Here is a 12,601-nt window from a genome sequence, read left to right as displayed (position 1 = left end):
ACCCTCCTCCCTCCCCAACTCCTCTCGTTTCTCAGTAGCTGATTACCCTCCTCCCTCCCCAGCTCCTCTCGTTTCTCAGGAGCTGATTACCCTCCTCCCTCCCCAGCTCATCTCGTTTCTCAGGAGCTAATTACCCCCTCCCTCCCCAGCTCCTCTCGTTTCTCAGGAGCTGATTACCCTCCTCCCTCCCCAGCTCCTCTCGTTTCTCAGGAGCGAATTACCCTCCTCACTCCCCAGCTCCTCTCGTTTTTCAGGAGCTGATTACCCTCCTCCATCCCCAGCTCCTCTCGTTTCTCAGGAGCTGATTACCCTCCTCCATCCCCAGCTCCTCTCGTTTTTCAGGAGCGAATTACCCTCCTCCCTCCCCAGCTCCTCTCGTTTCTCAGGAGCTAATTACCCTCCTCACTCCCCAGCTCCTCTCGTTTTTCAGGAGCTGATTACCCTCCTCCATCCCCAGCTCCTCTCGTTTTTTCAGGAGCTAATTACCCTCCTCCCTCCCCAGCTCCTCTCGTTTCTCAGGAGCGAATTACCCTCCTCCCTCCCCAGCTCCTCTCGTTTATCAGGAGCTAATTACCCCCTCCCTCCCCAGCTCCTCTCGTTTCTTTGGAGCTAATTTCCCCTGAATCAGAATAATTCTTGCTTTATGTTGTAAAATTAAAATATTGATATTAATGATATCTGCTATACATTCATGTTAGTTCTGTTCTGTTTACCCTAAAGGGCCATTCACACCAAGAAAGATAACTATAAAGATAACCAAAATGATAACTATATTTGCGTCCACACCAACAAACGATAACTGTGTGTTTATTCTAAGCACCGCGCGCTGCGGTTTCAAAGTGTAAACTGTGTACAATATCATTTAACATGTTTTTGCTGTTTTTGTTGCCTTTACAAGGCTTTAACCAGCAGATGTCCTCAGTATGCTATGTTTTTAATGAAGCTAGTGTAATAGATCTAATAATCTAACTGTGAATTTAGCTGTCGTAGTCAATATTGCGGAATAAAAAAAAACACCTAGTCTTTTTCACTGCAACTTCAAAGAAGCAAGACAATGTTGTGTAAACGAGCGCTGGATACCTGAGGTAAAACTTCCCAGTATTTATTCCGAGGGTATTGTAAGACTGGAAAAACTGGAAGGACTTTAAGAGAGGGCCACTCTCTGAGAAAACAAATGAAATTAACATTTGAACTCCCCCTCATGCACTATTGAGACGAAGGTCTCACCTCCCTCATCCTAATCTACATTTCTCTGCCCCATTCTTCATCCTGGCAGAGATCTCCCAAACTCACACAAGAATCTAATGGTTTAATGTGAATGATTATCATTGAGTTTTATACATGTTTGGTATTATTTGAAATGTCTCGGTGCGACTGGTACAAATGTCTCATTCCCAAAGGAAACCAAAAGGTTATAAAGTTCATAGTAAGTTTAGAAACATCTTCCACAATGGAGGGTGTGTCTTTGAGTTAACACCTTCTGACCATTTGACTGAATGCTAATTTTACACTGCTAGCAAATGGTGACTTACCACTGTGGATGATGTTTAGATTTGAAATGAGGTCTGGGTATATAATGAAACGCAGCGAGAGCTCAGGGCCTTTTCTATATTTGAGATCGGCCCGTGAGGCTGAGAGTTGCGAGACTCTCAGCCTCTCGCATTTCATGTCGGGTAAACTTTTTCCTCTTTGTTCTAGAGCATTTGATGTTTTGCATTAATTATCCTTGAATTGATTGAAATTATGAAATTATAATGATACATTTACCTGACATATTAAATTGTGACATTTGATTATTCTAATTGACTTTATTTTCATTCAAGAGTTTAAAAGAATAGTAAAACTCACATTTAATGAAGCACAGATATCATTAAAGCCTTTTCATTTATGGAGTCAGATGAAATAATGAGAAAATACATATGAGAAAATGTATTGCATTTAACCAAAAATACTTTGCCGCGAGAAAAGACAGTAACACGCAAAGACCTTCACCGCTAATTCGATTACCGCCATTGGATCGAGTTAGATGGCCTTACAGTATGATGATTGTTTTCCATATCTATTTTCTTGAAAAGGGGTTTGTCAAACAGTGGTGGATTTATCGTCTGCTGTTTTGCACAAGCCTTTAAGTTAAAATGTATTCTGATAGGCTATCAGTGTTTTATCGTTCAACAGCTGAAAAAAAAAATCATTACAATAATGATCCCAACGATACCGTTCCTCATATCTTTATCGTTATAGCTGTGGTGTGAACTCTGCTATTCTTTAATATGGAGAACGATTTTTAAAACGATATATTTATCGTTATCATCCTTGGTTTGAACAGGCCTTAAGGGGGGTTATTGCTGCTCTCCTGCTCTTATCCATGCTAGGCTGCCCAGAACAGAACCAGACCGCCAATCCTAACTGTATGCTGATTGTCAATCGTCTTTGACGATAGTGGTCTTGACAGAAATAGTAAGTGTTTGATGTTTTCCTGCATCACTAGCCAACTTCAGAGAACCGTATATATTTCAAGCCAATGTCAAAGGTGTTCGTCTGACTGAAAGGTTTGGGAATCCCTGATCTCGAGGATTCACTCCTGCAGTCATCGCTCCTAAAGCGTGTCCAACGAGATGCAGCGATGCCAAAGGCGGCATCCATTTGCTGTAATTGGCTAATCGGGTGTAAGACTAAAGGAGGTGTGTGTGAGTCCTGTGGGGAAGAAACTCCAGCACTTCTGTAATTGCAGTTTAATAGACAATTAAGAGCAGGTCATAAATCTTTCCGATCTACCGAGAGGCTCACACTAACACTCATCGCTCACACACGTCTTCTTCTTCTCCTTGTCAGGGTCCATCTCGGTCAACAGCCGCTCAATCCCCTTCAGCTCAAACGAGGGCAGTGAGATCCTGGACCTGGACAGTGACATGTTCCTGGGCGGTTTACCAGAGCCGCGACAGGGCCTGATCCTCCCCCCCGAGGTGTGGACCGCGCTGCTAAACTACGGCTACGTGGGCTGCGTGCGCGACCTGTTCATCGACGGGAAGAGCCGAGACGTGCGGCGTCTGGCCGAGATCCAGAGCGTGCCGGGCGTCAGCAGCTTCTGCACGCGCGAGCTCCAGAAGAGGTGCAGCAGTGCCCCCTGCAGTAACGGGGGACAGTGCAAGGAGGGCTGGAACCGCTACATCTGCGACTGCACCGGCACCGGGTTCCTGGGCAGCAACTGCGAGATCGGTAAGAGAGCCTGGACAGACAAACACACAAACGCATAAGTAGTTAGGGACTGTTATTGCCCTGCTAACTTTTTTACAGGCCCCACAACAAACCAAAAAAACAATAATTAATTAATAAAAATAAATAATAGGGCACAGGGCAATTTTTTGAGCAATCTTGCCGAGCGATTGTTGCTTGAGCACTTTCCCATTGAAAATGGGCAATACATTTCTATCTATTTAGATCGCCGCGGGCCCTGTGTCTCATCTGGTTTCCCGTTGACGTCAACATTGCTCAGCAACATCGCTCAAAAAGTTGCCCTGTGTATCATCACCTTAAGACTAACTATTGGCCACACCTGCCAATGGCCTGAGAATGTACCGGCCATAAAACAGGCATTAATGACACAAAAATGTTAGATACCAGAGAAAATTCACAATTCTCTATTCCAATTCAGATGCAACAGCTAAAACTACTAGCCTAACTAATATAAATTTTAAACAATATTAAAGCCAAGTAAAGAGCGAGTAATAAAATAAGAACAAATAATCAAAATTGATTTGTCCTTTAAAATCCTGTACAGTTGCAGCGTCTTTAATATGTTTAGGCAAACTGTTCCAAAGTTTAGGCGCTGCTACAGCAAAATCCTTTATCTAATTTTTTACTCAGAATCTGAGTCGCTGATCTCGAAGTTCTTCCAGTCTGGTGTTCAGTTTAGAGATCTGAGAGATAGGCCGGTGCGAGTCCATGCGAGGATTTGTACACCAATAAAAGAAGTTTAAGATCAATCCTATAGCAGACCGGAAGCCAGTGCAAGGAGACCAGGGTCGAGCAATGTGTTTTTTTAACACCATTAAAAGTCTAGCAGCTGAATTTAGAACTTTTTGTAAATGTAAAATAGGTTACTGACTAACTGCCATATATAACGCATTACAGTAGTCAAGTCTTGATGTTATCAAAGCGTGGGTCGCAGTTTCAAGGCCTTTAAACGTCAAGCATGATTTCATCTTTGCTAGATTGCGTTAGTGAAAGAAACTTGATTTTACAACATAATTTTCTGTTTGTCCAGTTTTAGAGAGCTGTCAATATACACACCTAGATTTCGAACACATGTTTTTGACGTGAGGTGACAAAGATCTTATAACCTTGTCTTCTAATAAATAAGGTTGTAATGACATTAACACTTTAGATACCAGTGGAATTTCACAATTCAGTTTGAATATTGGAATTAATGTAACTAATGTATAGTTCAAACATTTCAATTTCCTTTACCTATCAAACATCATTAAAAGACAAGTAAACAAATGACAAGTAATGGCACAAGTAAATACAATAGGACATAGAAACAGCATAAGCTTTAAAGTCATCATGAAAGAGAAGTATTTTCTTCCCTGTTGTCCCTAATGTGGGCGGGGCTTGATTGTGTCCGAGGGGAGGTGATTGGATGGTTGTGGTTAGCTATTGGCTGATCTCATGTGAGTGACAGGTTATAGCCCCGCCCTCGTCATCAGAGAAGAGAAGAGATGCTGCAAGAGGAACTTATTCTGATTCTTAACACAACATAATGATGATGTGTACCCATAAATCATTTACAATAAACACTGCAATATTCCATAACAAAAACAAGAGTGGTCAATGAAGAGTGATGTGTGTGTGTCGTTCTCACTCGGTCTGACCCGTGTGAGTCTGTGGCATCTTTCAGCAGTTGTATTTAGCATCTGTGAGGCTTTTATCCGAGTTCTGCGCTTCATTTCCCGCGGCCTCACTCCATCAGCGCTCTCCGGACTCGCCGTGTGTCGGATCCTCGCTCATGTCTGGGAAACGCACCGGAGCAGTGATGCTCAGCAGAAGCATCTGTGCTGCTTTACGACACCAGCTGGAGTTAAAGCTGCTCGTCTCTGATATCAGACGAGATCCTTCCAGTCAGACTCCACACCACTGAGCTCAAGCGCTTACACGCAGAATATTACATCTCTGTAGTTTCATTGCTCGTGTTTATAGCAGGGACAGGTGTTTAGTAGTGTGTTGGAGAAACACTTTAAGAGAAGCCTGTTTGTTTTATTAAACATTTTTATTCTCATCTTTTTAACAGCCAGATGTTGTGTTGTATGATGTTTATGATGTATGATGCTGGATCTGTGTGATTATCAGCAGTTTTCCAGCAGTGCTTTACTGCCACCCAGTGTCAGCAGGACAGAGTTACACTACACAGGGGACATGATGGTGTTAATGTGTGTGTGTACACTGATAAAAAATGATTCTGCGGTGAAGTAAATGCTACAGAAAATAATAATGTAATTTCTACATGAAAATGTCAGGTCAGGAAAGAATAAAAAAACAAAAAAACAAAAAAAACAAAGTAAATCCTATATTAGTACTCAATTCAAGCTTGTAGAAATTAAAGCTTAAAGGGGTGGTAAAATGCCCTTTTCACAAGATGTAAAATAAATCTCTGATGTCCCCAGAGTGTGTGTGTGTGAAGTTTTAGCACAAAATACCCCTCAGATATTTTTATATAGCATGTTAAAGTTGTCACTTTTTGAGGGTTAGCAAAACCTGCCTGGCCCTTTAAATGCAAATGAGCTGCCTCAGAGGGCGGGGTTTCAAGAGCTCTTGTGTGTTAGCACAGCGATTACCTCACGCAGACACACTAAAATTACAGAAACTGTTCTGTCTTTAATGTTAAAACAGAGTCAGACAAAGACGGAGAGACTCAAGAAGAAGTGACAACATGTAGAATGCAACAGGACGTCTCTGAATGGTTAGTTGATGAATTTATGTTGCTGATGTCCCCGTCACTATACTGGGGCGTTAGGACCCACACAGAGCACAGGGTGAGCGCCCCCTGCTGGCCTCACTAACACCTCTTCCAGCAGCAACCTGGTTTTCTCAGGAGTCTCCCATCCAGGTACTAACCAGGCTCAGCCCTGCTTAGCTTCAGTGGGTTAACTATCTTCAATTAGCATATTCTGCCATGATAATCTATGAATCGCCCGTATAGGAACTGTTGTGAGATGCACACAGAGTGACTTTTTATTGCATGTGAAAAGAATGATGCTAAAGTTTGGTTGCTGATGTCACTAACCCGGGAGGAATGTCGTGTAGTCCCAACCAGCCGTTTGTTGTAGTCCTTTTCTTTAAAAGCAAATATCTCCCTTTGCTTTTAAATTTGAGCGTTGTAACTTTGCAGATGTTGTTTATGCTCAAATAGCAACATTACACACTAGCTAAAGTTAGAAAAGTGGAATTGTGTTTTACCACCCCTTTAAATATCAACAATATACAATTAAGTAAAACCTTCTCAACTTTTGTAATACTGGTGTTACCATCATGCACTCGGGCATGAATAATTAATAAGGTTGATTTTTCACTGTTTTCCAGCTTTTTTTACCCTGTTTTATCATTGCTTTTGTTGTTAGGTTTGGTAACTTGCCATTTTGTGACATCTGGACTAAATTTTCTACTCAAAATGACACATTCATACTCAAAAATGATCTATCAAATGTTGCCGTCATTGTGTATTGTGTACCAAGTATTGAGTTCTCTGTGTTCAAATGCAATATTACTTCTGTTATGCAGATACAGTATGGAATCCATACAATCTCTATTGTATTATTTATTTAGATGTTTCTAAGTGAAGCATACACTTTAAAAGTAATTCAGTGTTACATTGTTTGAGAATTAAGTTAATTTGTTAGATTTACTCTACTTAGTTAAGTAGATGTTACTTAATTCTATATGTGGCATTAAATATGATTAAGTATTATTTACTTAATTACTTTTATATTAAATGTTGCGTGTCAATTAAATGTCAAATGAATGTTAAGTTCAATAGTAAGTAGATTTTACTTCATAATAACAGGTAATCCAGACAGCAACATAGTTTCGGCCCAGATCCGGCCCACATCCGGGCCGTGTGGAATCCATGTCTAACGGATGTTGCTGTCTGGGAAGTTGTCTGGGAGTAGTAGCAGTACAAGTTACTTAAAATATGTTATTGCAAATTATTACGAGGCTTTTATCAAGTAAATCCTACAAGTTATGTTTATCAGTGTAGTTTGTCACATCTGCCACTTGTCTCAGAGAGTCGTGTGTGTGTGTGTGTGTCCACAGAGGCCACAGTGTTGAGCTATGATGGCAGCATGTATCTGAAGATCCTCATGCCCGGCTCCATGCACACAGAGGCGGAGGACGTGTCCCTGCGCTTCATGTCCCAGCGGGCCTTCGGGATCCTGATGGCCACCACCTCCAGAGAGTCTGCCGACACACTGAGGCTCGAGCTGGACGGGGGACGGGTCAAACTCACCGTCAACCTGGGTAACTGCCGCCTCTGCCCTCCCTCTCTCTCCTCCTCTCCTCCTCTTCTCTCCGCTGTCGTGTCATCTCTGTCAGACGGGTCTCGCTCTGCCTGAAGATCACTCCGGCCACCAGCAGAGGGCGACAGAACACTTCTCTTCTTCTGTAGGGACTGATTGAAAATGTCACAAAAATAAATAAAACACAGAAAAAGAAGAAAAAAGGGAAAAAAAGAAGAAAAAATGGGAAAGAAGAAAAAATTTGTCTAAACTACTCCAGTGTATTCACTTAATTTTGATGGTCCCTTTGAACATTCTGTTGACTTTAAGTAACTTTGCATCGACATGTCAACTTGCTCTCATTAGAGTATTAGTGTACAGTCTGCTTCATATCTGCTAACTCTGTATTGTGATGCTCCTCCAACAGACACTCTACTGACTATAAGTGACTATGAAAGTACATGTCAACTTATTCTAACCCAAACCTACCAGTCTACTAATACTCTAATGAGAGTTTATACAGGTGCAACTTTACTTATAGACAACCGAATGTGTTAAAGGGACGAGAAGTGTAATACTGTGTAAGATATTGTGTCTCATTCACTATCTGAGATCTGCGTACGGACCCTTTCACGCTTCTTTTATTCTAAAATGTATTATAAAATTAGAAAAATGAACTCTCTGGTGGACGGCGGCAAAGGGCAGCGGTGCATTCTGGGAAATCACACGGTGGGAGAGAAACTCGATCATCTCTCTCTCTCTCTTTCTCTCTCTGTCTCTCTCTCTCTCCCTCCCTCTCTCTCTCTCCCTCTCTCTCTCTCTCCCTCCCTCTCTCTCTCTCCCTCTCTCTCTCTCTCCCTCTCTCTCTCTCTCTCTCTCTCTCTCTCTCTCCCTCTCTCTCTCTCTCTCTCTCTCTCTCTCTCTCTCCCTCTCTCTCTCTCTCTCTCTCTCTCCCCCGGACTCTTCCGTCCCTTCAACGCGTGTCTGTCTGCGACCCCGAGGCCAACAGCCTGAGAGACCGGCTCCTGCCACACACACACACACACACACACAGTCTTTCATCTCTGACGTCTAATTACCTTTAGCTCCACAGATTCAGAGTTCAATGATAAAGCCTGTTAAGTCTTAATTATTCTCCTCAGACATTCCAGTAATCATCATTCGAAAGTTTAATCACTCAAAATTCATCCTGGGAAACGTACAACCCAGACAGCAACATAGTGTCGGCCCAGATCCGGCTCACATCCGGTACACTGGGATTCCACATGGCCCAGATGTGGGCCTGATCCGGTACACTGGGATTTCACATGGCCCAGATGTGGGCCGGATCCGGTACACTGGGTTTCCACATGGCCCAGATGTGGGCCGGATCCGGTATACTGGGATTCCACATGGCCCAGATGTGGTCCGGATCTGGGCCGACACTATGTTGCTGTCTGGAAAGTCACTTTAAAACTTTTCAGCGGCTAAATTTTTGTGATATCAACTTCAAATTTGGACATAACCTTGCTTTGATTTTTATAGCACTTTCAGGTGCCATAAATATTTTGCATTAAATATCTGCTTTACAGTGAACATTTATAACTTTTTACACTTTCATCTTTTGCTTCCAAAAGCATTGATGAATGACTGTTTAAGTTCAAATCAGTGATGGAAAAAGGACACTGGAAAAAGAGACAGAGCTTCTCATCTTTCACTGGAAGACAGAAATATAGGCTTAAACTCCGTACCGTGTCGTTCGACAGCCTTATATCTGTGTGTGTGTGTGTGTGTGGGTGCGCGCTGTGAGCCGATCCCTGGCTGTTTGCTCACACTATTCTGTAGCGGTTGACACACACTGAGACACACCTCAGCCTGCAGTTACACCTCTGACCAGCAGGGGGAGACAGAGGTGTGTGTGTGTGTGTGTGTGTGTGTGTGTGTGTGTGTGTGTGTGTGTGTGTGTGTGTGTGTGTGTGTGTGTGTGTGTGTGTGTGTGTGTGTGTGTGTGTGTGTGACGGCTGAGGTGTGCAGAGAACCCTTTCCCTCTGTTCCCAGCTGAAGATGATCCCTCTCCTCCGGCTTCATTGATGGACTTTGTAAATCAGGAGCAAATCACACTTATTTCATGACTGCTTCAGGCCAGCTGAAATATTACTAACAATATCAAAGTTATTATACCGTTTACTTGATAAAATCAGGTCAGATTTGACAGCAGAAAGACACGTGAAGCACAAGCTGAAGAAAGACGTTTGAACAATTATACTAAAAGACTGTTGATCATTCAGAAATGTATGTTTCAGATATGATACAGTAAGATTTACATGAATTAACAATGAACAGTTGTATTTTTAGTGACTCTCTTTAACACAGATGATACTTAACTAACTAACGGGATTGTAAGCCGGAGGAGCGGAATACTGGTGGGGAAGGGCGTCTCTGACTCGTGTGTGTCCCCGGATGGTGCTCTGATCATCAGATGTCTGCAGAATGAACTTTGAAGGATGTGAAATGTTTTCTGTCTCTCTCTGTCTCTCTTTAATTGGATCTCACCATCTCACTCTCTCTCCCACCAGACTGTATCAGGATAGACTGTAACCTCAGTAAGTGGTTCAACTCGTTTATTCTGCCTACAACACATACACAAACACGCACACACGCACTCACACACATACTCAAACACACACACACACACACACACACACACACACACACACACACACACACACACACACACACACACACACACACACACACACACACACACACACACACACACACACACACACAGGTTCCTAACCGACGACGAAGACTTAACAGAGCAGCATCAAGTGTTAGACAGTATTCTAGGTTATTATGTGAGGAAGTTTTTATCCAATAATTAGAATCTCTGTTTTTTCAAAATTAACTCGTAGGAAATTACTAGTCATCCAATTTTTCATATCAGCTATGCATTCCGTTAATTTTGTGATTTGGTAAGTTTTGTCAGGGCGTGAAGAAATATAGAGCTGAGTATCATCAGCATAACAGTGAAAACTAATTCCATGTTACCTAATGATATCTCCTAAGGGTAGCATGTACAGAGTGAACAGCAGCGGTCCTAGTACTGAGCCTTGTGGTACGCCATACTGAACTTTTGATCGATAAGACATCTCTTCATTTACTGCTACAAACTGATAGCGGTCAGATAAATATGATTTAAACCATGCTAGTGCAATTCCACTAATGCCAACATAATATTCGAGTCTATTTAAGAGAATGTTGTGGTCGATAGTGTCAAATGCAGCACTAAGATCGAGTAACACTAATAGAGAGATGCAACCACGATCGGATGATAAGAGCAAATCATTTGTGACTCTAATGAGAGCTGTCTCAGTGCTATGGTGCGGTCTAAATCCTGACTGGAAATCCTCACAGATACCATTTCTTTCAAAAAAGGAACATAGTTGTGAGGATACTGCCTTTTCTAGTATCTTTGACGGAAAAGGTAGATTCGAGATCGGCCTGTAATTGACTAATTCTGTAGGATCAAGTTGTGTTTTTTTTAACAAGTGGTTTAATCATAGCCAGCTTAAAAGTTTTTGGTACGTATCCTAATGACAAAGATGAATTAATGATATTAAGAAGAGGATCTATGACCTCTGGAAGCATCGCTTTCAGTAATACTGATGATCAGTATTAACTCTTTTTTTAATACTGATGATTTTGGCATACAGCTCATGAAAACCCAAAATTCCTATCTCAAAAAATTCGCATATCATGAAAAGGGTCTCTAAACGAGCTATTTACCTAATCATCTGAATCAACTAATTAACTCTAAACACCTGCAAAAGATTCCTGAGGCTTTTGAAAACTCCCAGCCTGTTTCATTACTCAAAACCGCAATCATGGGTAAGACTGCCGACCTGACTGCTGTCCAGAAGGCCATCATTGACACCCTCAAGCAAGAGGGTAAGACACAGAAAGAAATTTCTGAACAAATAGGCTGTTCCCAGAGTGCTGTATCAAGGCACCTCAGTGGGAAGTCTGTGGGAAGGAAAAATTGTGGCAAAAAACGCTGCACAATGAGAAGAGGTGACCGGACGCTGAGGAAGATTGTGGAGAAGGACCGATTCCAGACCTTGGGGGACCTGCGGAAGAAGTGGACTGAGTCTGGAGTAGAAACATCCAGAGCCACCGTGCACAGGCGTGTGCAGTAAATGGGCTACAGGTGCCGCATTCCCCAGGTCAAGCCACTTTTGAACCAGAAACAGCGGCAGAAGCGCCTGACCTGGGCTACAGAGAAGCAGCACTGGACTGTTGCTCAGTGGTCCAAAGTACTTTTTTCGGATGAAAGCAAATTTTGCATGTCATTCGGAAATCAAGGTGCCAGAGTCTGGAGGAAGACTGGGGAGAAGGAAATGCCAAAATGCCTGAAGTCCAGTGTCAAGTACCCACAGTCAGTGATGGTCTGGGGTGCCATGTCAGCTGCTGGTGTTGGTCCACTGTGTTTTATCAAGGGCAGGGTCAATGCAGCTAGCTATCAGGAGATTTTGGAGCACTTCATGCTTCCATCTGCTGAGAAGCTTTATGGAGATGAAGATTTCATTTTTCAGCACAACCTGGCACCTGCTCACAGTGCCGAAACCACTGGTAAATGGTTTACTGACCATGGTATTGCTGTGCTCAATTGGCCTGCCAACTCTCCTGACCTGAACCCCATAGAGAATCTGTGGGATATTGTGAAGAGAAAGTTGAGAGACGCAAGACCCAACACTCTGGATGAGCTTAAGGCCGCTATCGAAGCATCCTGGGCCTCCATAACACCTCAGCAGTGCCACAGGCTGATTGACTCCATGCCACGCCGCATTGAAGCAGTCATTTCTGCAAAAGGATTCCCAACCAAGTATTGAGTGTATAACTGAACATAATTATTTGAAGGTTGACTTTTTTTGTATTAAAAACACTTCTTTTATTGGTCGGATGAAATATGCTAATATTTTGAGATAGGAATTTTGTGTTTTCATGAGCTGTATGCCAAAATCATCAGTATTAAAACAATAAAAGACCTGAAATATTTCAGTTGGTGTGCAATGAATCTAAAATATATGAAAGTTTAATTTTTATCATTACATTATGGAAAATAATGAACT

At 42.3% G+C, this 12,601-nt stretch overlaps 1 protein-coding gene across 1 annotated transcript in view; it reads left to right on the top strand.

Annotated features, from left to right (window-relative positions):
* Window positions 1-12,601, top strand: part of LOC143702179 (neurexin-2-like) — an 84,004-nt gene that overhangs the window by 45,247 nt on the left and 26,156 nt on the right. The window contains exons 4-6 of the mRNA XM_077195702.1: window positions 2,833-3,216; window positions 7,309-7,512; window positions 10,046-10,072. Coding sequence (XP_077051817.1) covers window positions 2,833-3,216; window positions 7,309-7,512; window positions 10,046-10,072 — 615 coding nt within the window. The remainder of the gene's footprint in view (window positions 1-2,832; window positions 3,217-7,308; window positions 7,513-10,045; window positions 10,073-12,601) is intronic.

This window comes from Siphateles boraxobius, unplaced genomic scaffold, assembly GCF_051911475.1.
Source record: "Siphateles boraxobius isolate OS27281-9 unplaced genomic scaffold, OSU_SipBor_1 345, whole genome shotgun sequence".
NCBI lineage: Eukaryota > Metazoa > Chordata > Actinopteri > Cypriniformes > Leuciscidae > Siphateles > Siphateles boraxobius.
Note: the sequence above shows the minus strand (reverse complement) of the source record. Positions and strands in the feature narration are given on the sequence as shown.